Source organism: Neovison vison, chromosome 10, assembly GCF_020171115.1.
Source record: "Neovison vison isolate M4711 chromosome 10, ASM_NN_V1, whole genome shotgun sequence".
NCBI lineage: Eukaryota > Metazoa > Chordata > Mammalia > Carnivora > Mustelidae > Neogale > Neogale vison.
The window spans coordinates 70,030,516-70,054,831 of NC_058100.1; the positions used below are offsets into that span (position 1 = coordinate 70,030,516).

General features: G+C 55.3%; 1 protein-coding gene across 4 annotated transcripts; it reads left to right on the forward strand.

Annotated features, from left to right (window-relative positions):
- Positions 1-215: 215 nt before the first annotated feature.
- On the forward strand, positions 216-20,988 carry INAVA (innate immunity activator). 4 transcript variants are annotated; one of them, XM_044267564.1, is made up of 10 exons: positions 216-391; positions 6,425-6,573; positions 7,301-7,425; positions 7,956-8,072; positions 8,815-9,037; positions 13,766-13,819; positions 14,681-14,891; positions 15,118-15,291; positions 17,150-17,813; positions 19,094-20,988. In XM_044267564.1, the coding sequence occupies exons 1-10, from the start codon at positions 231-233 to the stop codon at positions 19,184-19,186; spliced, it is 1,971 nt and encodes a 656-aa protein (XP_044123499.1). In that variant the 5' UTR covers positions 216-230; the 3' UTR covers positions 19,187-20,988. The 4 variants fall into 4 exon arrangements, with proteins under 4 accessions (XP_044123499.1, XP_044123500.1, XP_044123502.1 ...); XM_044267565.1 differs by lacking the exon at positions 216-391 and adding an exon at positions 3,409-3,710; XM_044267567.1 differs by lacking the exon at positions 216-391 and adding an exon at positions 5,607-5,616.
- The last annotated feature ends 3,328 nt before the right edge of the window (positions 20,989-24,316 follow it).

Below are 24,316 nucleotides of genomic sequence, written 5' to 3' on the forward strand. Positions count from 1 at the left end.
GGTATCCCGCCACGCCCGCGTCCCAAAGCGGGAGAAGGGGGCAGCCTCGCCTCCTCGAACTGGGGTCTCCTAAGAAAACTCATTCCTGCTGGCATCTTGCCACCCCGACAGGGGGCCCCGCCCCGACTCTTGGCTCGGAATCTCGAATCCCTTCTTGAGTCTTTCCCCTCTTTCCTATGGGCCTTGGTATGCCCCAGGGGACAGATGTCTTGGGATCTTTAACATTTGGGATGCTGCAAATGCCGAAGTTAAATGAAATACCTCCCGGGAGGGAAGGCCGGGGGGAGACTCGGGGAGAGAGGAGATGGCCTGGACAAGCAGGTCCTGAAGCTGCGAGGCAGGAACGGGGGGCGCGGGGACAGGCGGGCGGCGCCAGAGCTCCATGGGACAGGTAAGGGGGAAAACTTAGGGGGAAGCAGCGCGGGTGAACTGAGGGGTTGGGGGGGAGTTCAAGCTCCTAAATCCATGGTCTTCGGCCTTAACGGAGCTGGTCCTAAAAGGAATGGAGTAATTTACAAAAGGGGTGGGAATTTCAAGGTCCTACCCAAAGTGCACATTTCCGACTCCTCAACCCTTCTTCGACCTTCCCCATGCCTGTGGATCCCCTGGCCAGGTTCCGGGAAGCCAGAAAACAGCCAAACAAAAGGAGCAAAGTCTGGGGCCGCCTGGATGCGGAGGGCGCGGTGGGGGAGGGGAGCAGGGTGGACGGACAAAGGGGCTTTTTAAGGAAAGCCTAGAGGTCTGATTTCGGGGCACATTCCAGGCTAGAATGGAGTTCTCCTGTCCTAGCCCACTCCACCATCGCCTGCTGGAGGAGAACACCTTTCCCAGTGGGAAGAGAGACGAGCGCAGTAAGAAAACGGTTCAGGAGCCCTCTCCCACCCGCCTTCGCCTAGAGGGTCCCGGGCTCCTTGGCTTTTTTCTGCTCTGTTGACTCCGGCAGCTGACCATTGCTTTGTTAATTCATTAAGTGGGATTTTCGGAGCGTCCGAGGCCGCGCTCCGCTGGGTGCTGGTGGCGATGTGAGGGTGGTTGGAGGAGGCCCTTGGCTTTGAACAAATTCCAATCTCATGTATTAGAAGAAACTTAAAGAAGGGACTTCAAAACAGTGTTGGAGTGGATGGCTACAGAGTGTGGAAGTTTCCTGATTTGGGACTTGTCGTTGGGAACTGAAAACCCGAAAGAGATGCTGTTTTTCTCCTTTCAACAATCAGATTCCAAGTCCTTTAACTCTGCTCAGGGAAACCACTTCCTCCACCGCCAAGTGGTGGTCCTGGTGTGGATGCTCTGGGGTTTGGGGCAGGGCATTGATTAGTCAGTCCCCCAATCCCCTAGGCTGACTGGGAGGGAGGCAGTGAACCCCAAAATTCCCAGCCAGTTTCTGGGGTGCCCACTTCCCTTTTGGTATTTTGAGTTCACAGGCATGGCCGACAGTGAGATCTGACCCGTTGAATCTGGTGTTCTTGGGAGAGTTGGTTTGCTAGTCCCATCCCAAACCTCACATTTTGCTCAGCAGGAAATGCTGCATATAATTTGAGGGAACAAGGGGGTTTTCGAGAGTTCGAGAGTTCCAGGGGATCAGCACAGTGAGTGGATTATCTGTGTTTCTCTCCTCTGAGCTCAGAGATGGGAAGGTCCCTGATGGTGGGGTTCTTAACTGGGTCCTGGGCACCAAAGCATCTGTGGATAGAACTCAGAGGGTTTATGAACTTAGATGGGAAAAATTTTTTTTATTTCACACCAACCTTTAACAAAATTTAGCATTGCCTTCAATTACAAAGGCAAGAAACCACAGGCGGTACTTGTGACTTTGCCATTGATAGAATTCACAGATAGTTTTATACCCATTACAGTTGTTGTAACTGTGTTGAAGTAATGTTCACCTTCATCTCCTCTATGAAATTATCCACTGCTGGATCCTATTTAATGTTAATAAAGAAGCATATATATTACCATGTTTTTCTGTTTTTAGAACTGTATTTCCATATAGTTGGTTCTCTTAGTGATTGCTTAATTTCATTTTGTGAGTTAAAATACATGCTATCAGCTAGTTCAAGAAACTTCTATCACCCCCCCCACCTGGAGCTGGGGGATGGGCAAGGTGGAGGAAGGGGACCAGTTACAATGAGTCAATCTCTCTCTGTTTGTCATTGAAAGAATGTGACAAGTCTATTGGGGGATGGGGAGGACTAGGGGGAGGGAAGGGCTGTGGGTTCTTTGGGAGACCAGACTGAAAGCTGGCTCCACTTTACAGGAGGGGTTCCCCCCACCCTTGGGGCCCCTCAGCCTCAGCCTGGAGAGAGGGAGGTGGTCAGCCCGGAGGACTCTGGGGCTAGCATTGTTTGGAAAGAAGGTGTGTATAGGAATGTGAGGAGGAGCAGGGTATGTGTGTAGGAACTCTGGGGACATCAGCAACAGAGCTCAGGCCCCCAGGAGCTGCTTGGTGGAGCAGACTTCCATCATCCTGGCCTTGAGGAATGGGGATGGGGTTTGGAGGTGGGGATGGAGGAGGGAAGCAATCCAGAGAGAGGTAGAGGTGCCTATACCCCAGGGTTGAGGGGCACAGTGGGAGTATCGGAGAGTGGGAGAAAGGGAGGCGGTGGGATGACACGTCGAGGGGTGCAGTCCTTAACCTACAGTATGTCTCTGTGTGGCCCATGGTGTAGCAACAGGTGGCCTTAGCCCTTGCTTCTCTCAGTGAAATGGGCTAAGTTGTGAACAGTTTTTGGTTTGCTTGAGGCTCAGTGTGGTGGGAGTCCTGGAGGTGTATTTTCTGTAGAGAACGGGTTGCATTTTTGTCTCTGGTCCCTTGATTAGATGCTGGGGTCCCAGTGGCTCTTCTGTGGAGCAGGGGACAGGGCTGGGGTTCAGCTTAATGTTCAGGGACCCTGCTGAGGCATGGCTGTAAGTAACAAATGGGCCTTGATGATCCTGAGGGGCAATGTCTAGGATGGAAGGAGAGAACACCCTTGCTGTCTTTAGGATCCTAGCACCTTCCCATATGGGGATCCATAGCTACTGCCTTGCCTGAAGCTTTTTAAAACCTGATTTGAGAGAGACGAAACTCGGGCCTTGGTTTCCTTTCCAGTGTAGGGAAAGAGCAATGAGCTCTTCTTGTCACTTTGTCAGTTTCTTGCTTGTATCCCCATGGACTGTGGACCTTCACCCTCCTTCTGGGGGTCTTGCAGGCCTTGATTTCTGGAAAGGGAAACTGAGGGTCAGGAGGGCAGTTGTGCCTCTAACAGCTCACCGTGTTGCATTAGAGTCCCTTGAGGCCATGAAGACGTGACCCCTCTTGCCTTCTTCTGGGGTTCCTCTTTGGGGAGCCCCTTTCTCCCCACTCCCCGCCCCCGGAAGTGCAGAGGCCCAGGAGCTGCCCGCTGGCAACAGCCACCGCAGGATTAGTTCAGGGAAGGACTTGCTCACCTGCTCCTCCCCTCTGACTCAAGTCACAACAAGTAACCTGGTTCCCCTGGCCCGGCAGGCAGCCTAGGAGGAAAGGCAGGCAGGCCAGCAGGCGGGACCAGAGGGAGGGGCGGCTCTGGGGCGGCCGTCGGCAGCGAGTGGAGCACTGGAGCCAGGTCAGAGAAAGAGGACAGGGAGGCCTGCCTGTGTCCTGGGACACCCTGAGACGGCATGCGACACCCCTCAGCCCCCTGACCTGGGAACAAGGGGTGTTTCCGGAATCCTGGACTAGACCCCAGAAGCAGGTGAGGGCGGAGCGGGGTGGAGCAGGTCTTCCGGGTGAGGGACAGACTGGCCCTGGGGGAAGGGGGCGGCAGGGAGCCCCTGCGGTGGCCAGCACCAACACCCCCTTCCTCCTTGTGTCTTGGGCACAGGATGATGGGGGGGTGCTGGTGGGCCCAGATGAGGAGCCTCTTGTTCTGCTGTATTTCCCAGACCTCAGCCTCTACGGGAGAAAGGGAGAGGCCCAGGAGCTGGCTTTGGGGGCACATCTGGGATGGGGGAGGTCCTCAGTGGCTCAGCCTGAGGGTTGCTGGTGTTTTCCCGTCTTCGCCTCTTCTTTCCTTCGCCTTTTTCCGGGGACCTTGTTTGGTCAGGTGACCTGCTTCCTAGGACCCAGGACTGGGGTTTGTTGTCGGGGGCGCTGAGGGTCTGGAGGGCAGGAGAGATTCCTGCCTCGGGAAGGGGTTCGGTGTGTTCCCTGAACTGCGTTTATGGGAAAGCAATGCCTGAAGCATCAGGCTCCAGAGACTTCTGTCCTGCTGGTGGAGGGGGGACCCGGGCAGGGTCCGTACTGCGAGGAGGGCCACGTTGTCCGAGGGGTCCAGATTCAGAGCGGGGGGCTGACAGGGCCTTTCCTACAGACTATCTACTCTTTGTGCCTATGAGGAAAGCAGGACCAGCTAGACCAGGCGACTCTCTCAGGACAGCATGGGCAGTGGCTGAACTTGAATTTCCCAACTTCAGGTCCTGTGCTCTTTGCTCTCCTTGGAGCCGCGAATTAGCCCCAAGTGCGCCCAGCGTCAGTCAGACTGGGGCCACTGTGAATGCCAGGGCCAGCCTCTTGACCCTGGCAGTGAACCCTGGGGCAGAGGGATATGGCAGGAGGTGGGGGTGTCCTCTCACATCCGCCCCCCTGCCCCGGTGACCCTACTATGCACGGCAACAGTCAAGGAGGGGAGCCAGGCTGAGTTATCACAACTTCCCAAGGCAACGCCTTCGTGGTTAATAATTAATTAGCAAGTGTGACTAATTAATGGCTTCACTCCCACATTACCTCCTTCCTTGTCCAAAGCAAAATGCCCTCACCATACCAGCTGTGAGGGCCTTGCTTTCTAGCGGGGGCTGGGTCAGCCGCCTGCCCCTCCGGCCTGCTCTCATCTTGCGGAGGGCTGGGTCGCGCACGGGTGGCTCTCCCACTGCACGTCTTGTTCTGGGTTTCCAGAACATGGGCCACTCTCTCTCTCTGGCATGTTTGCAAAGGCCCCACATAAACTTCTTTCTTTTTTTAATCCTACCATCCGTTCTCTAGACTTTCCTGGAGAATTGGAATTCCAAAGGGCAGGTACCTACTGTTTTCAGGGCTGTGTTTTTATTGCTGTTGCTCAACGGTCCTTCGATGGGCTGAGTGGTTGATGGAGGTCGATAAAAGAGCCCCATCATTCCTGCTTTTCCAGTCTCGAGAAGCAGAGGTTCTCCTGGGGACCAGGCTGCCCGCAGCCCTCTCCCTCTCGCCTTGCTTTGCACTCAGTTTTCCCAAGGCCTGCTTTCCTCCGGCCTGGGCTGATGGTGGAGGGCGGAGCCCACCTCCTCCACCCCGTGGCCCTGTGCGGTAGGCCGGCAGGATAAGCTCCAGACAGAAACTCAGAAGGACTTTTGGACTGTTGCTCAATGGGCTGACTCAGTGAGGAGGTGGCTGGGCTCTCCTTCCAGACTGCCTGCCTGGGCTCCGCCCACCTCTCCCCTTCCCTGCTCCAGCCAACAGCTGCCAGAACCCTGGCCGGCAGGGACCCTGAGCAGGGGTGTGAACTCAGGGAAGAGAGAGGGGGCGAGCAGCAGGTGTTGTTTTGGCGACTGGAGCCCGGCTGGGCCAACGCATTCTGAGATTGTACCTGTGCCACCGAGTGTGCTCAAGCCCAGGGAGGCAGAGGAGTGGGTGATCTCGGCTCCTCCTTGGCCTTCTGCAGCTTCCACTCTAGTCACAAATCCCACCCCACCCGTGACCCTGAGACACACACACATGCACACGCACATATACACACACTGGGCCTCCCTGGCTGTGGGGTATAGGGGGTCTTGGCCGACTCCTCCTTGAGGGGTCTCCTAGACAGAGTGGCTTGGGAATTACATCAGGGCTTCTGGGCAGCTCTCTGGTACATGCCTTTGGATGAAGACCCTGGTCCAGAGGGCTGGGAAGCACGGGATTTGAGGGCCCTGGAGCAGAGGCTTGGCCGAGTACCCAGTACTGTCTGTCACCCACTGGGCAGCGGGACAGGCCTCATGCCTCCTGGGTTCTCAGGCTGAGGATAGTCAGCCCCATGGGGACCGCTGTGCCCCAAGAAGACTTATTCCCCCTTCTGCTTTCCTTTCCTCCTTGTTTCGTGTTCCCACCCATTTTTATTATCCCTTTCCTTTCCTCCTCTTTCTTGCTCTTTTCCTCATCCTTCTCCCCAGTCTCAGTGGTCCTTGTGGCCACTCAGAAGGAGGCAGCAGGAGGCGAGGCTGGGTTCAGAGAGCCCCGCCGAGAACAGTTTTGCTGGTGAGGCCCGCCAAGCTTTCTCTGCAGCAACCCCAGTGCCAAGGACCTCCCGACCCCAGACTGTCCCAGAAACCCGGTCCTCACACTCTCTCCTCCTGCCCTCAAATATCGGACCCTTACTTAAGGTCTGTGTCGAACCAGGGGGTTTTACCTACAGCCGGTAAGTTTATTTACTTAGTTTATTTATTTATTTCTTCGAAGCTGGGGAACCTGCAGGCCGTCACCACATCCTGGCTCAGGTTGGGAACGGCGTCACCCCTCCCTACTCTGTGCCCCCTCCTCCCCGAAATCCATCATGGAGAGTAAGGATGAGGTCAGCGACACCGACAGTGGCATCATCCTGCAATCCGGTGAGTGGTTTGGGGAATCCCGCCCTGTGGGCCCCCAGCCTGACTCTCCGAGGCCACAAGCCCCAGGGCTGGCCAGGCTGAGTGGCCAAGATGAGTGGGAGAAGGTGGGAGGCTGGGAGAGGCCTCCGCTGGGGGCTAGATACCCAACGGGCTGCCGTTTTCCCGGATGGTCTGGCCTGGAGGTCTGATCCTATCTGGAACAGGTCTCTGCAGCTCTGGCCCTAGTGATTACTAAGAAGTAGAAAAATCTTATCTGGCTACTGGAAAGGTCCTGTCTCTCTGGTCGGCCTGAGTCTGTCGTCCTGACAGAAGAAAGAAGCACATGTATGAGAGAGAGGGAGAAAGAGAGAGAGAGGGAAAGAGGAGGAAGTAGTAGAGGCAGAAGTAAATTGTAGGGGTGGAGGGTGGGAAGGGGAAGAACAGAGCTCAGGCCTGTAGCTCGCCGGTCACTGCAGATTGCCTTGGGGTTGGGGGCCAGCCCTTTCCCGTGAGCTGTCCTGTTGCCACCTGAGACGGCCAGGAGATGTGTTTGTGGTTATGACACAGGCTGCAGCAGCTGACCTGTCATCTGTGGGCAGGGATGAGGCTGTGTGTGTACACGAGTGTGTGTGTGTGTGTGTGTGTGTGTGTACATGTGAGCACATCCCCCCCACCACCCCGGGGATAGTTAACAGGTGTCTGAGAGGGTCTCCCCCACCTGCTGAGCTCGTGCCCTGCTGCTCCCTAGGCCCCGACAGCCCCGTCTCCCCCGTGAAGGAGCTGACGCACGCGGTGCGCAAGCAGCAGAGGGCCCTGGAGGCGCGGCTGGAGGCGCGGCTGGAGGAGCTGAAGAGACTCTGCCTCCGGGAGGCGGTGAGAGCCCCAGCCAGTCCCCCCGCCCCCAGCAAACCTGGGGTTAATCTGAGCCACAGTTTGGGATGCTGGGGCTGTGGAAAGGGAACCCTGCTTGGGAGGGAATTCTGGAAATTAGAAGTGGGGGTGGGGCCTGGAGTCCCGTGTGCAGCACTTGGCCTGGGCACCGGACGGCTCGCGGGGAGAAGGAAATAACCCAGGTGGGGCCCCCGGCACAGGGAGGGAAGGACAGAAGGGCTGGAGCGGGAGTGGACAGAGGCGTGCGCGCAACTGTAACCAGGGCCAGAGTTGATCTCTGAAGGAGGGGGGACCTGAACTTTGAAGGAAAAGAGGACGGAAGGTAGGGGGTGCCCTGAAGAGGCCAGTGAGGGTTATGGGGTACTCCGGGTTATGGGGTAAGGTGAGGCATGGGCAGGGGCCTCCGGGGAAGGGCAGGCACAGGCCATGTAGAGCTCGTGGGATTGGCGATTCCTGGTTGGCCAAGGGCTGCGTACGTGGAGAGGGACCTGGCTGACTTTGTTTCCCTGCAGGAGCTGACGGGTATTTTGCCAGCAGAGTATCCCCTCAAACCAGGGGAGAAGGCCCCTAAGGTCCGCCGCAGGATCGGAGCTGCTTACAAACTGGACGAGCGGGCCTTGCACAGAGAGGTGAGGAGCCTGAGCGGGGGCCATCTTGCCTCCACAAGTGTTGCTCACTGAGCCAAGGCCACGCCGTGTGGAGGGGTTAGCTCCTGAGGCACAGCTGCTCAGCCAGGACCTGGCCATCTCTGTTTCACCCCCGCACACCCCGTCAGGGAGCTTGGCTCTGTGCTGATGAGGGACACCCACTAACCGAGAGCCCAGGTGGCCGTGGGAAGGGGTGCCACCACAGGAGCTGGGAGAGCTGGGACCTCGTGAAGATGCTGGGTTTGGTCGCCAGTAGGCAGAGGATCAGTTAAGAGCTCAACCACCAGCCCAGAGAGGCAATGGCCTGTTTAAACAGGTTATTCTGGCCCCTAGGGCTGTCCTCCTTCTCCGCACGGCAGGCAGGCAGGCGGCGGGGGTGGCTCGGGCCCTAGGATCCCTTCCCTGTGGTGTGAAAGGCAGCAAGTTCCTCCGGGCCTGCCTGACCAGCCCTTGGGGTCAGGAGGGAAAGTGTCCCACTTTGGTTCCCACGCTGCCTGGCTCAGGTTGCTCAGGGGGCAGGCTAGTGGGTGGGTCCCCCGGCCCACTTCTCAGGGCGACAAGTCTGCTCTCGGCCACCTCCCACTACCCCACCCTCCTCCCCGTGGCCTCGGCCGCACCTATCTGCGTCCCTCTTCCTGGGCTTAGGGTCAGGATCCAGAGCCCAAGGGGTCAGGGCCGTTCTCTGGGTCCTCGAGTGAGCCCCCTGCCTCTCCCGCCTCCCCAGGACCCCCTGAGCAGCCTGGAGCAGGAGCTGGCCCTGCAGCTGCAGATCGCTGAGGCGGCCCGGCGCCTGTGCCACGAGGAGAACCTCAGCAGGCAGGCCCGGCGGCAGCGCAAGCACGCCATGCTGCAGGAGGAGAAGAAGCTCAGGGAGCTGGAGCGCTGCCTGGGCGAGCAGCGGCGAGCCAGCGGGCCCCCTTCCACCGCTGCCCTGCCCCTGGGCCGAGGTGAGCCAGCCGCCCCCAGAGCCCCGGGCCACGTGCGAGCCACATGGGATGGCAGGGGCCGGGACTTGGGCCATTGCATTTGCCTTTGTGCCCAGCACCGTGTCTAATGTTCCAGCTTGGTTTTAGCTCGAAACCTGCTTCCTCAGTCCCCCACTACCCCACCCTGACCTGCTGCAGCCCCCACAGGCCGTGGCAAAGGGCTTCTCCATCCCGTGAGACCTTCTCCCCCATCTCCTTAGAAAGCAGTCCACTCCTTCCTCATCCTTCTCAATGTCCTCTGCCCTCAAGAAGGCCTCCTGGGCAGAAAGGTGCTCCCCAGGCTGACTTCGAGCTTAGTCCTAGGGTCCGCTCAGCAGCAGTGGGCAGGGCTGCCCTCCTGCCCTCCAGGCCCCGGGGCTGGTGTATATGGTTTGGGAAATGGGAGGCTTCCCTGAGCTTGGGCTCTGAGCTGAGAAACTGCCCCCTGGCCTGTGTCAGGCCGCTCAGGGGCCTACTGTTGCTACTCACAGCTGCTCCCTGAGTTGTTTCAGGGGTCGGAGCTGCTTGTGGGATGTGTAGGTGGAAATCCAGCCCCTCAAACGCCACACCCAACCTTTGCTTAAGTATCTAGAACCACCTAGTCAGGAGAAGGCCTCCACTTCTGTTCTCCACTCTCACAGGGCCTCTGGTCTAGTCCTGAGCCCTATGGCCTGGAGACTTAGGGCTGTGGGGGTACCTCAGAAGGTGTCCCTGCCCAGGGCCTGCCATTATTGGAGCCCCATGCGTCTAACTCCGGTTACCTGCTGGCAAGTGGTTCTGAGCCCCTCGGTGTGGCTGTTGCTCTCCCCAGACCGAATCCAGCTTCTTAGGCCGAACTGCAGCCCTCCCTGCCGGTTCTCACGGCGTCCTGCTTGCCCTGACCCTGGGCCTCTCATGGGTAGCCCAGACCTCCCCAGCTCCAGGGGAGAGAACCAGGGTGGGGTGGGGAGCAGTGGCCCGGGGCAGAACTGGATGCCAACGCCTCGGTCTGGGCATGGGGAATTGTTTACTTCTTCCACCGTCAGGCTCCTACCCTGCACCTTGGGTTGGCTTTTTGCTGAGGCTGTTCTCCTCCCCTGGTTGGGTACACTTGTATTTAGATTCCCCCATGCCCGGTAGCCCATGCCTTGGACTATGGGATGCTCTCAGTCCGGGTCGTGGAGGTCTCCATTGCCACACATCTCCCTCTAATGTTGGGAGAAAGGATGGGACTCAACACCTCCCAGGTCACCTCTAGTAGAAGCAGAGGAGGCAAGAGGGGCCTCCGGGGAACAGCTGGCCCAGGAAACACAGGAGACCGGTGCACCTGACACAGGCTCAGATGGCCAGACTCCTCTGGGTCACCTGGTTCTGGCCTGGCCTGGCTGTAAGGTAGCATTCCATGTCTCCAAGGCACAGATGGAAAAGAAGTTCTCCATCCTCCCTCTACTCCGACAGGGTCCGCACACTTGACGTACCTCCCACCCTCTGCCCCCTTGAAGGGAAGCTATGGACTCAGGCAGGAAGGTCCCTGAGGACTCACTTACTCCGTGTCCCTGTCCCGGTTCATCTCAGCCCTGCCTGTGTCCCCCTCCAGCTGATACTATCCCACAGCCCCCTCTGCTCACAAGCCTGCAGGTGGTGGGGTGGTGGAGGTTGGGGGTGCTGTCCCTGTGCTGCTGCCATTGCTACCATGACGCTCCTTGGGCGGGGCACGGAGGGGGTCAGGACTTCCCTTGGGGCTTTGGTTAACCCACCATGGGAGGCAGGACGTTCTGAAGCCTTCTCCGGGCCCTCAGCTCAGGTGAAGACGGAGCTGTAGAGAGGAAACGGGGTGAAGTGGCTGCCTTTCAGCCTCCAGACCAGAGAAAGACCCTGCATTCTCTACCTTCAAACCCTGCCTTGACCGTGGGCATGAGGTCCTGGGCGCTAATGTCGTCCCTTAGGAGCCCAGGAGGCGGTGGCTTGAGCAAGTAATTCCTGCTCTATGGCTCCCCTGCCCAGCCCTGCTTTCCCTGGAAGGAGGAAGTAGAAAGGGATTAATAATTAGTTAGTAGCTGAAAGGTGTTTGAAATTAAAAAGAAAAAGCAAACAACAACAACCAAAAAAAAAAAAAGAAAGGGAAGAAAAAGCCCACCTGCTCCCTTGGTTTCTGCTCAAGGCTCATTCAGTTTAGGATAATTACTAATTATGCCAGGTGGGAGTAATTAGCTAGTACCCTGCAGGTGGCGGGGAGCAGTCAGGTGTTAAGCTAATTTACCACGGTGAACTGGAGGAGAAATTCCCCAGGACCCAACCTCCGGTTGTAGTAGGTGCTCTGAATGTGTTTGTTGATTGACAACTCCTGCCTTCACCCAAGCTGCCTCCTAGAATTTCCATAATGGAAATTATGGTGGGAATGTTCTATGGTGGTGAATGAATTATGGTGGGAATGTTCTATACCTGTGCTGTCCAATATGTTAGCCACTCGAGGAGCACCTGAGCATTTGAAATGTGCCCGATGTGACTGAGGACCTGAATTTTTAATTTTATTTCATTTTAATTAACACAGCCCCATGCAGCTAGGGGCAACCCGTGGAACAGTGCAACCTTTGAGAAGGCTCATGTTGTGGGTATGATCTCCATAGTTACTGCCCTACCTGGGGAGTCCCGCGGGCCACTGCTGGACCGAGGGCAGGGCAAGGTTGATCCAGGGCTGGGTTGGGGCAGCATGGCCAAGACAGGGAGCAGCCTTCAGCAATGGCTTGTGTTTGCAGATAGATGTGACCCACCTGTTCCTTACCTCTACAAAGGCAATGGGTCCCCAGATGATCCTTGTGCACTTTTTTTTGGCAGTGCACTTTTTTTGGGCCAGTGAATCTGGCCAATGATCTGCTTGTTTTTATGAAGATTAGGGATGATGAGACCCGATGTCTTTCTTCCCAGACCATATAGTCCAACCAAAACATACAACTAACCCCAGGGACAGCGGGGGGCTATGATAGTTAACAGTCCCCCAATTTCTTCAACTTAGCATCCGTGAAAAATAAAACTCTTTATTCTCCAGGGTTTTGGAAAAGATCAGAGGCAGAGAACCAGAATTCAGTGAAAGGGTGTCTCCTCATTTGATCCCCAAAGCAAAGGCCAGTGTGAGCCAAGCGCACCTTGGGATAGCTGACTGCTTGGGAGTCGGCCCAGCTCCTTGGGCAGTATGCCCTACAGGGTTTAAGAATGACTCTCGGTAGAGTTTTTATTTCATTTAAATTGTGGAGCAAAGGTTGACAAACTTCTGTGGAGGCTCAGAGAGTAAATATTTTATGGGCTTCATGGGCTATAAAGTCTCTGTCACAACCACTCAACTCTGCCACTGTGGCTCAAAAGCAGCCAGACATTACATAAGCAAAGCTGTAGCTGTGTTTCAATAAAACTTTATTTAACTGGATTTGGCTCAAGGACCCCCAGCTTGCCAATCCCTGTTATAAAGGATTTCAAGATAGCTGGAATTGTTTACTTTTCTTAGAACTTTCTGGAGAATGACTTACACATTAGATGCCAGCTAACAGGAGAGCCAATAAATGGTCATGGTGACGAGCCAGAGTCTGGTCAGACTGTCTGGGTATGAATTCTGACTCAGTCACCTTTTGGTGGATTCACCTAAGCCACGTTCCTCAATTCCTCCAAGCCTTGTTTTTTTTTTTTAGCTGTTATATGATGATAATAGTATTTACCCTACATGGTGGTTTTGATGATCACATGAGTTAATATATATGAAGTACTTAGAAAAGTATTGGCACAACAGAAATTTTAGCTATTGTTTTTATTTTTATTTTTTCGAAGATTTTTATTTATTTATTTGACCGGCAGAGAGCCACTGTCAGAGAGAGAGGAAGGGAAGCAGGCTCCCTGCTGAGCAGAGAGCCTGATGTGGGGCTCGATCCCAGGACCCTGGGATCATGACCCGAGCCGAAGGCAGAGGCTTTAACGCACTGAGCCACCCAGGCATGCACAGAAATTTTAGCTATTGTTAATGTTCCCTCATCATTGTCATCATAGTTGAAAATACTTTGTGAATTCCATCCAGGTCATTTTAGGAGTATTCGCAAGGTCCGAAGTTTCAGTTTGTCCAAGGGCAATGGCAAATAGACGTTCCCTCAGATTTCTTGGGTCACGCTGCTGCCATACCATGCAGAAATGTCACACTCCCATTTCCTTCAGGTGACCCACCATATCACCAACTGAAGAGCCTTCCATATCTGGCCAGGCCAACCCCACAGCTCAGATTCCCACTTTGCACTGCGCTTGGTGCTGGTAATGCAGTATTTCTCAGATTTGGGGTCCTTGAGTTGTATTTATGATCTCAGAACACTGTAAGAGTTAGGGAAATAATTTTCATCCTGAGGGCCTTCCAAAATGATCCTTTGCCTTTCCCTTCCACTGTCAGGAAACCCAGAGGAAGCTCTGGCTTTTTTGACAGATGGGGAAACTGAAGCCCAGAGCATTGAAATTGCTTATTCAAGGTTGCATAGTAATGGCAGAGCCAGGGTTAAAATCAGGTTTCCTGTCTTCTTGCTCCTAACTTCTGATTCTTTTCTACTTCCAAGTAATATATTCATATCTAATATAGTATTTAGTATGCAGTTGGTATTTCCTGATAAGGGATGTTATCAGGAAGGGGTGGGGTCAATACTGCCTGTTAATCCAGATCTATGGGTTGATTTCCTCACCTCCTTCTCTCCCGTTTGACTTTCCCAGAGCTCAGTGCCTCAGATGACAGCTCTCTATCAGATGGGCTGCTCCTGGAGGAAGGTGAGAGGGGTAGTTTAGGGATTGTTGTTAGGGCTGGGCTCCTACTGGAAGATGGGGACGGGGGTGGAGGGGGGGCTTTGGCAGAGTTCACTAGTGAGGTCATCAAGTGGGGAGTGGACATTTAGTGACCCATTGAAGGTGGGGTTGCCAGGCTGGGCTCAGGGTCTGTGCTCTTGCTTGATGCACATTTCTGTGACCCCCTGTGCATGTTTATTTGGGGGTGGGAATGTGTCGACTTTTTCCCATTCTAGAAGTTCAATCAGTTTGACAGGGAAGGAAAAAGTGAATTCTAGCAGAGCCTATAGAGTGCGGGGGGGGGGGGGTGTCCCTGCCTTTGCCCTGGGACATTAATTCAATATGCACCTGTCAGACCCTAAGAGCCATCTGGCCATAATCATTGTCCCTTTTGAACAGAGGGTAGCACTGGGGATGGAAACAACAGTCAATAGATTAAAAACCCTGTTTATAAACCCTAAGGATGCTGGAGGTCAAGGTGGACCAAGAGGGTAGCACAGCCCTGCCTAGGGGAGTGCCCAGGTCGATAAGGGAATAGCACAGCATGAACAAGAAAAATCAGTACGCAGAAAGTTAGCTGCAGACAGGGTAGTGGGAGCAAAGGTTAGAAGGTGGAATACCGTGAGTTAAGCAGAGTCAATCCGGGGAGACGTCTTGAAGGAGGCAGGTGTAAAACAGCTGTGAGAGAGGCAGTCCCAAAGGAGAAGAAAACATCTTCGAGCATCTGGGCCTGGAGCCACAGCCTGGAGTATTCAGACAAGCAGCCTCGGGAGGGAGAGCAAAGCACAGTCCAATTTGGGCCTATTTGTCAGCCACTGACTTCACCAGGTTCTTCTACCCCTGCAGAGGAGTCCCAGGTGCCAAAAGCTCCCCCGGAGTCCCCAGCTCCACCTTCCCAGCCTCTCCCACCCCAGAGCCTCGAGGGCTTGGAGCCCGCGGAGCCTGAGACTGGGGCCCTGGAGCGGGCCCCAATCCAGAACAGCCCCTGGAAGGAGACTAGCCTGGACCACCCCTACGAGAAGCCCAGAAAGTCTTCCGAACCCAACAGCGAGTCCAGGTCAGGATGGGGAGGAAAGAGGGTGGGGAGTAGGTGGGAGCTGTGCTTGGCTGGAGGAGGGGTGCAACAGGGGAAGGTCTGGGAGACTGCCCCTCTCCTTAACTGTGGGATGGTGGGAGGCATGAGTTTTGGGGATCCCCTTCCACTGTACCCTCCTTCCTCTGCACAACTCGAGCCCCACAACGGAGGCATTCTTGCCACTGACCTGTCTCTAATCCTTTTTCAGCAGCCCAGCCACCACGCCCCAGGATGGGCCCAGCACCTCCAGCCTCTGGCTGCTGGAGCCTGCCTCCTACCATGTGGTTCCCATCCGCAGCCTTCCTGGCCAGCGGCAGGGCCGCACCAGTGCCCCAGCCACCCCCGAGATCCAAGGCAGGAGGGGCCAGTCTCAGTCTCTGAGGTAAGAGGTCACCCCAGAGGTGCAGGGGGATGGGGACCCACTCTCGAGAGCTTACATTTCGGTGTTGGTGGCTTCTAGGATGTAGGTAGGACTGTGAATGGCACCTGCCTCGTGCTGTGGCTTCTCCCTAGGATCCCTACTTGGGGAACCTCTCAATAGAAGCCATGCCATGCACAATCAGCGTGTCATTCGTGAAGCAGACTGTTTTCTGCACAGCGCAATTCATGTTTCGTCACCTTAGCCAGATTCTCTTATGGCAAGAGAATATGGAACTTGGTAGACACTTTTGCAATTGTTTAAGATTGTTTTATTATTGGTGGCTGGCAGTGGATGATTCACTTTCTTAACTGATGTGCAGTCAATTCTCATTATTTGCGGTAGTTTTGCGTCCCATGACATCACAGTAAACACTGAATAATACTGAACCATTGCTCCTAGAGCAGGTAGTGCGGTAGGCTTCTGAGAGCTTCTGGTCACAACGTTGTTGTCAACTGATCAGTACATAACCTTGTTTCATGTGTGCTTCTGTTTAAAGACGCCTTATTTAAAATATATTATTGACCCATTAACCTTGAATTCCTGGCCAATAGCACTCTAGGTCATGCCCAAATAAAGCTCAAGTAATACTTAATATTCTGCAAGAAGATATATCTAGAGCCTTCCCGCACTTGGAGCCGTTTTAAACAGTAAAGTCGCCAAGAAAGAGCACAAAAATATGAAACACATTGCACTAACTAGACTGTGGAGAGGATACTCGTTTATAGTATAAAAGCCACAACAAGAGCTCAGAGCATTGCCTTGTTCCGCCTCAGCGGAGAATGTGCCCAGTGGGCATCCCCAAATTTTCACCATTCTCTGCACATCCACACATGACCACAAGTGTTGTGAGTGTCAATTGGAGGTTACAAATACATTTTTGCTGGGGGAGATTTTTGCAAAGACTGAATCTGCAAATAATGATAATCAGTCGGATGTTATTTTCCAAGTGTTTTACAGAGCTAGGACAGGCAGCACACGAATGCCCTGGGCGCGACTTCTGGGTTCTTCTGTGGGTTGAAATGTGCTTGTCAGGCATTGCTAGGTGGGGTGCGGCTTGGGACAGCTGCTCTCAAGTCAAGCAATGAATTTTATATTTTACATACTTCCCGGTCTAGTTTACAAACGATTCCTTTGTGCAGAGGGGTGAGAGGCACCCCCTGTGGGCAGACACAGCCCCACTGTAGTGCCTATTAACAGTGAGGGCTGGATTTCAGCCCCTGTGGGTCCTGGGCTGCCGCCCTTAGGAAGGAACACGGTGAAGGCGGCTACTCTATATTAACTTGGTAGCCCAGCCATATGGGTGGCTTAAATAAGAGAATTTTACTGTCTCACAGTTCTGGAGGCCGGAAGACCAAGATCAGGCTAGGGTTGGTTTCTTCTAAGACTTCTCTCCTTGGCTTGTGGATGGCGGGCCATCTGCTTCCTTCCCATGGTCTGTGCCCCACACAGCTTTACAGGTCCAGCTTAGATACCTGGCCATGTCTCCCTGCACGTTTCTGTGGGTGTCATGCAGCTGGACACAGGGTCCCTAATATGGGAGAAAATAGGAGACATCGCTGGGGCATCCTTGCCACAAACAGCGCAAGTGTGAAGGCAGCAGGAGCATGGCACATGAGGGCAGGAAGGGGGGGATCTGGGTGTTTATTTTGGGGAGCTTTGACCCAAGACCCCAGCCTGTGAGCCATGCCTCCTGCGAGGAAGGCCTCAGCCTTGCCGTTTTATCTTCACCGCCCCCAACGCCACCGCCCCTCAAGGCCCGCGGGAAGAGCCTGGGCCTCCCAGACTCCCAGACTCAGTGCATCTCCCCTTCCTCCCCCAGGACGGATTCCTTCCGGGCGGGCCCCGAGGGCCGAGGTCGCAGTGCCTTCCCCCGCCGCCGCCCCACTTACTACACGGTCACGGTGCCCGACTCCTGCTTTCCCCCGACCAAGACCCCGCTGCCCCACCCCGCCTACCACTCCTGCTCGGAGGACAGCGGCTCCGACGTCTCCAGCATCTCGCACCCCACGTCGCCCGGCAGCAGCAGCCCCGACATCTCCTTCCTGCGGCCGCTGTCCCCACCCCAGCCGCCTCACCACTGCGGGGCCTGGGGCCCGGTCGGCGCGCTCTACCCGAAGCTGCTGCTGCCCCCCGGGCATTTGGCGCCCGGGCGCTACGTGCTGGTGGCCGAGAGCGCCCTGCCGCCGCCCGCCGAGTGGGAGCTGGGCCGCGGTGCCTCGGGCCTCGCCTACGAGGAGGACCTGCGCTGGCAGCGCCTGGTGGCCCCCCACGGCCGCGTGCTGCGGACCCCCTCGCTCAAGGACAGCGCCGCGGGCCGCGCGCTCAGCAAGGCGGCCGTCTCCGAGGAGCTCAAGTCGTGGCACGAGCGCGCGCGCCTCCGGAGCAGCCGCCCGCACTCGCTGGATCGCCAGGGGGCCTTCCGCATCCGGAGCCTGCCCCCCGGGAGAGAGGGCTTTGGGCGAGCCCCGGGTCCCCGGACACAGGTACGACTGCTCCGGGCTTCCGGGGAGGGGGCCTGCCGCCTGGGGAAGGGCTGCCACTCTAGCGGGTCCAGAGCAGAGAGGCGGCCTGCCTGCAGCGCCACCCCCAGCCAGGAAGGACGGACCACTAAAACGTTTCCCTCTGGCTTTGCAAGGCCCTCGGACCTCTCCTTGGGGCATCTCCTAATTTTACCTCTGGCTCCAAAACGCATACCTACCTGCGCTGGTGGAGGTGATCCTGGAAGAGAGCAGAGACGTTTTCCCTTAATGGCTCCATAGATGGTCCGCAAAGCAGATAAGCCTCTATTCATAATTGGAAGTCCAAGACGAATTAACCCCCAAATTTCCTGACCTGAAGGCTCAGGACAAAGGGAGTCTGAAAACGTGTTCGCAGAAGCCAGGACATGTGATTGCCTGTGTGTCACCTTCCTCTGACAGCCTTCTACACCTGGGGGCTGAGAAGCAGGGTGGCTGAAGGTTAAGGGCACAGACTCTGAAGTTAGGCTTGTGGGGTGGGAGTAATAAGGATTGGCCAGGCGTCTATCTCAGAGGGCCAGGACCTTCACATGAGTTACTGTGTGTAAAATGATCAGAATCGTGTATAGTTAGTACTAGTCAGTGGTTCTCTTATCGGCCAGGGGCCAGACTGGTAAGTTAGAGCACTCTGACATGACGTAAGGGTGTCCACTGTGGATTCAGTGGCCCTGACCTTCATTCCGGAAGTGGGGGTAACACAGGAGTCCTGTCTTCTTTCTCTCTGGTACGGAGGGCTCTGCAGGGGGTGTGCTCCAGAAGTTACCAACAGGCTGCTCCTTTGAGACCCACGATTCCTAGCAGGCCCAGCTGCACGTCCCTCCCCCACCCACCCCCAGTTCTCTGGGCTGCAGCTGGCATCCTGGCCGGGCAGCAGTCTGGCCCCGGTCCCGGGCCGCACCCTCCAGCTGACGGGCTTTTGCTTTTCCCTTCCTGCCAGCTTAAACCTGCCCTTAGCCCAGGCCCAGCCCAGCCCAACCTGCCCAACAGGGAGGGTGACAAGAAATGAGCCCAGGAAAGGCAGGGAGTAGGAGGTCAAGGTGCCTGTCACACCCCTGGAGTGGAAAATAGATAAAGGATGATCAATGGGGGACATTGAACCTCCTGGGGTGGGGCAGGGGCTGAGAGGCTGGGCCCGTGTTGCTGCCGGTCAGCGTCCATAGGGATGGGGACGGCGTGCCCGCATTTGCTGTCTGGACATTTCTACCTGGTTTGCTCACAGATCTCTCCTTTTTTCCTGACCCTGGCAGGTGGCCACAGTGTATGTGCCCCGGAGATCACCCGAAGGGGCCCCCGTGCAAGTCTTTTTGCCTGAGAATGGCGAGATCGTCAGCCAGGTGTAACCAAGGCCTGGTGTTACCGTGTGTCCCCCACACCCCGGTCCGGCTACTGGAAAAGACTTGTCCACAACAGGACCGGAGCCGAGCCCTCCCACCCTTGAGTGCCTTCTTTAGCTCCTTGACCCCCATCGCAGGTCGATGAGCTGGGGCTGAGCCTTTTTTTTTTTTTTTTAATTTTTTTTTTCCAGAACCCTGACTTTAGGATTTATATTTGTGATATGTCCTCAAAATCCCTGTAATATGATGACTCATTATTCCCCAGAGCTTGGTCTACTGGACTTGAGGCCTTGCCTGTCTGACTGACGGCTTCTGTCTCCTTCTGCAAGCGGCAGGGGATGTGTGAGGCCGAGGTCATGTTGGGATTCCTCACAGACTCGGGATTCCTCACAGACTTGACCCTTGGGCTCCAAGAACATCCCCAGGGACCAGCTCCTGTCCCTGGGACTGCAGCTAGAGGCATACTAGTGTGCCTCCCCCACCCCACAATTTCCTAGCTCTGTGGGTACTGTAGGGGTGTGTGAGCAGGGGGAGAATCGTCTTCCCCCTTTATAATGTGCTCTGTGATGCACACACGAAGTGGTAGGTTCAAGATTCTATGTCCTGGTGGAGTATTGTCTTCCTGGATGGACCCTGTCTTTTCCTCACCCCGTAACCCCCAACCCCCACCCTGTAGGGGCCCCAGGCATTCACCATGTGCTGTCTGTGCCCTCTGGGCTCCCACATCGCCTCAGACCTCTGAGCCTTGAATTTGAGGCTTTGCCAGATTATAGCATTCGGAGGCCCAGGCTAGGGGCTGGCGGGGGGCAGCTCATGCTCTGACCAGCTTCTCTGGGCGTCGTAAAGACTGGTGACCCCACCCTTCCTTCTGTCACCTTTTCATTGTTGTCCTAAAAAGCAGTGCCTTCCAGTTGTTTTTGGAAAGGCCCCATGTTTGTGGTGTGTCCTTGTAGGCAGGGGTGGGGGTCCCTGCCCTGCCGCTCTCCACCCAGCTGTGCTTCTACTCTGAGACTGGGTTTCCTTGAAAGAGGGCAAGTTTTTATTTTTACAGATATGGGATTACTCACTCTCAAGAGCATTCATTAATTGTCCCATGTGCTAAGACCTGAGCAGGCCTGGAAACGGCCTGTGCTAAGACCATCCTGTAGTCCCTGGGTCCTCATCCTTGGGCCTCTTTGCCCTCAGATCTCCTGCTCCAAAGAGAAAGCACAGAGCAGAGGCGAGGTGAGGGAGAGCTAAGTTCAGATTCTGTCCATGCAGAACCCTTTCCCCTCTGAGTGCCCTGGACTTGGACAGAAACTACAAATACAGTTTAAACCTCCAAGAACTTTGGTGCCTGACCCCAAAGAAACCCAGTTCTCCCCCTCCTGGACAGAAGGCGGTGTGGCCAACTGTGCAAGGTTGCCAAGGGAGGAGCTTAGGTGGCCCGTCAGGAATCTGGGAGAGGGGAGGAGAGCCTGGGGACAAGCACCTGCATACCTGTCACTACACTCTGACCACATCCTGCAACTCCCCCACTTTTTGGGTGGACACCGGCCCCATGACATTTGAATCTCCTACTTTGGATTCTTGTTCTCTTGTTTCGTCTCGAAGCCCCTTTCACTAATGTACAGTTATTTCCCCTCCCCGTGTCCTTCTGGGAGCCCAGAGCTCCCTAGGCTGAGCCAGGAGACATCCAAGCACCCCCACACACATGAGTGTCCTTTATGTTAAATTATTGGTCCTGTATGATGCCTGGTACTTGGCTGCGGGGCTGAAACTGTGTGGGTTTTAGTGCCAAATATGTCAATAAAGTCTGTTCTTTGTGATTGGTTGAGCTGATGATGAAGGGTTCTTTTGTGCCAAGTTGTCTGAGCAGAGGATTTGCCCCAGATGCCTGCCTGGGGAGGCTGGTCTCCAGCCGGTCTGGCCAGGTGAGACGGCTGCAGTGGTAGAGGGAGGCTCTCGGGTTCTTTGCCTCCCTCACAGGACGGAATGGGGAACAATCCTGGCCAAAGCTCCCTAGGTCTCCAGGGCTTGAGGAGATGGGCTCTGGGAGTCGCTTTCTCAAGGGCAGGGGACTTTGTGGCAGCTTCAGGAGGTCTGAAGTCTTCCCCTGAGCCAGGCTGGGCCGTGGTTAGTGATGCGTGTGACTAGGAGTGTTCTGCTCCCTGAAGCTGTGTTCTTGGCTGCCCAGAGTGGAGGTTCCCACGAGAAGCAGCCCCTTCTCCAAAGCTGGACAACGGGGGAGTTTCCTTGGGGTCGGGAGGAGGGGGCATTCTCCACAAGGTCTCCTCCGCCATACGGGGGCAGGATCGCCCTCAGCCCCTTGTTCTACCCAGGACCATGGGGTGGCGCAGGGGCGGAAAGTTCCAGTTTGGACCACCTCCTGGCCTGGCCTGCAGGGGCCGCTACAGGACCCGGGAGTGCAGCGCCCCCTGGAGCCACAAGGCCCAGGAGAAGCGTGAGCCCCGGATCTGAGGTGCCCGGTGTGTCAGGTAAATGGTCCCCACCTGCCTGTTGTCCTCCACAGCAAAGGGCCGATGGCTGTGGGTAGGGGTGACTCTAGGCTGGCCCTGGGTGCTGAGCCCTGGGGACGGTGGAAATCTGTGGGCTTCAGGGACTTGGCTTTCTTAGGCCTGTGGGGGTGGGGGGTAGTGCTGCATTCCTGATGGAGGTAGGCTGGTGGAGGGAAGGGGACCCCAGGGGTCTCTGGAGGACAGAGCACCCCGATCATGGACCTAAGCATCTTCAACTTGGCTGAGCTGCTGATAACGGGGTTCTTGATCCTGTGCTGTAGACAACTTGATGCCTTAGGCCCAGGGAAGCTGACCGAGTGCTGGGGGTGCCGAGGGGACCCCCTGTCAGAGGTGGAAGCTCCCCAGAAAAGGACTGGCGGAGACCAGCTAACATATGGGGGTACAAAAGAAAGCAGGGGGCAGGGCTGTGTGTCGAGGCTCTCCTAAGGACAGCCAGCAATAGGATATGCGAGTCTGGGGACCCAAGTGTGGGGCACTGGTCTCCTGGCCCACAAGCAGGTGTTCCTGGGCATTGTCTGGGAGGGGCCGACATTTACAGGCTCTTACCTCCCCTACCACAGGGAAGAATGGGATTCGGAATTGGAGAATGGGGACAGAAGCCTCTGGTACAAGGGAGATGGAGGATTTTAGCAGCAAGACTCCCAGAGGCAACTCGGCCCAGAGGCAGATGGAGGGACACTGCAGGTCCCTGATTCTGTATTTTATGACAGTAGTAATGAGGCCTCGGGGAGACCCTTCTGAATCTGAAATTTGCCCAGGCAGGGAGAGCCCTGAATGGAAGACTTGCAGGCAAGCCGGGGTGAATCAGGGCCCTTCCGAGGGGCCCCTATCTTCCCATGGGGAGGGAAAGGAAAGCTGATGGTGGGACCAGGCACTGGCATCTCCCCGCCAGTTCCTTTTCTTATAAATGGGCTGCCTCCTGCAGCTTCACCTGCCGGTGGCGAGGCCGCCTCCCCGGGAAGAAGCGCTGACACCCGTCCTTCCTACGGCCCTCACCACCAGCTGCAGGCTGCCGCCCCAAGCATGCAGAGGAATCCACACCCTAACAAGCAAAAGCCACACAGAGTAACTTTTTCGCAATCGACCGGCCAAGTCTCTTGGAATCCTAACTTAGCGGGTGAGCAGCTGGCCCTGGACCGGGCTGTGTTTCAAGTCATTTCAGTCTCAGAGGTGATGGTGATTGCCCAGCTCTGGCTTGAGGTGTCACTTCATGGACACGAGTCAGCCCCCTTCTGGCTGCTCCCTTCACAGCTCTAGGCTCTGGGTACTTGTCCGCTTGCAGACATGCCTCCATGAAAAGCCAGGAGCTGGGCAGGGAAGAGGACACTGGGGCTTTGAATTCAATCTCACCCAGCTCACAGCTACTCAGGGGGGGCCAACATCCATGCCCCCTGCCATATTCTGTTTCCATGCCTATCTTTTCTCAGCTGAACAGCCAGAGTGATCTTGTTAAACAAAAGTCAGACCATGCCACTCTTTAATGCAAAGCCTCCCCAGGGCCCCCATCCCATTCAGAGCAAAAGCCCGAGTCCTTATAGCAGTCCTTGCCATGGGCCCTGCAAGGCCCGCATGACCTGTCCCATCACTGCTCTGCTTTTGTCTTCTGCCATTCTCCCTGCTCTTCCTGTCAGGTACATACTCCTTGCTGTTCCCTGACCATGGCAGCATGATCCTGCCTCCGGGCCTTTGCATGTGCTGTTCCTTTGGCCTAGAGTGCTCTTTCCCTAGATATCTTGTATGGTGTGGTCCTCATTTGAAGGACCGACCCTTGAAGACTACTCAAATTTAATCAATGACATTTTCTCTGACCTCCTGTGCATATATACTAACCTATATGAACAAATGCAAAAAGAATACCTTTAGAACAATAGTAACAGTAGTTTCTGTGAAGGAACCACTTGGTATGTAAGCTCTATGTCTGTAAGCTGGGCTTAAAAGAGTGCCTTTTACATAGAAGGTGCTCAATAAATGTATGCCCAAGAATGAATTTATTAATTTCCTACTATGTGCCAGGGATTATCCTATTTTTTACATGAGTGAATTAATTATGAATTAACTAATTATAAATGAATTAACAAATGCATTAATTCAAATTAATTATGAATTAATTAACTCAAACCTCATAATAATACATACATACTGTGATTATTATTGTCCCCATATTAAGGTGATAGGACTGGAGCTAGGGGACATTTAATCTGTTCAAGATTGCTCCTGATATGCATTCAGTCATTGAATTATCACAACAATAATAGATGCTATCATCTTCGTTGTTGAGAGACTTACCTTGCTGAAGCTCACAGGGCCAATAAAATAGAAGAGCTGAGCTTTGAACTCAGGCAGAAAGATGTTTAATTGCTGAGCCATGGCTTTAAGCCCCACCCCCAGAGCCCTCTGCTGGTTGGACGAGGAGAAGGGGCCTGAATCGGGGCTGCTTGCTTCTGTTGCTCTGGCCCTAGCATTGCTACCATCTCCAAGGTCTTGATTCATCTACCTCTCCAAGGTCTGACAGCCCTTGGGATGGACAGGCTCTGTTCTTAGCGTTACTCCCCAGCCTCTGTATCTACACCTGGATTCCTACTCAGGGAGGCTGTCCCAGAGGCCTTTACCAGCCCAG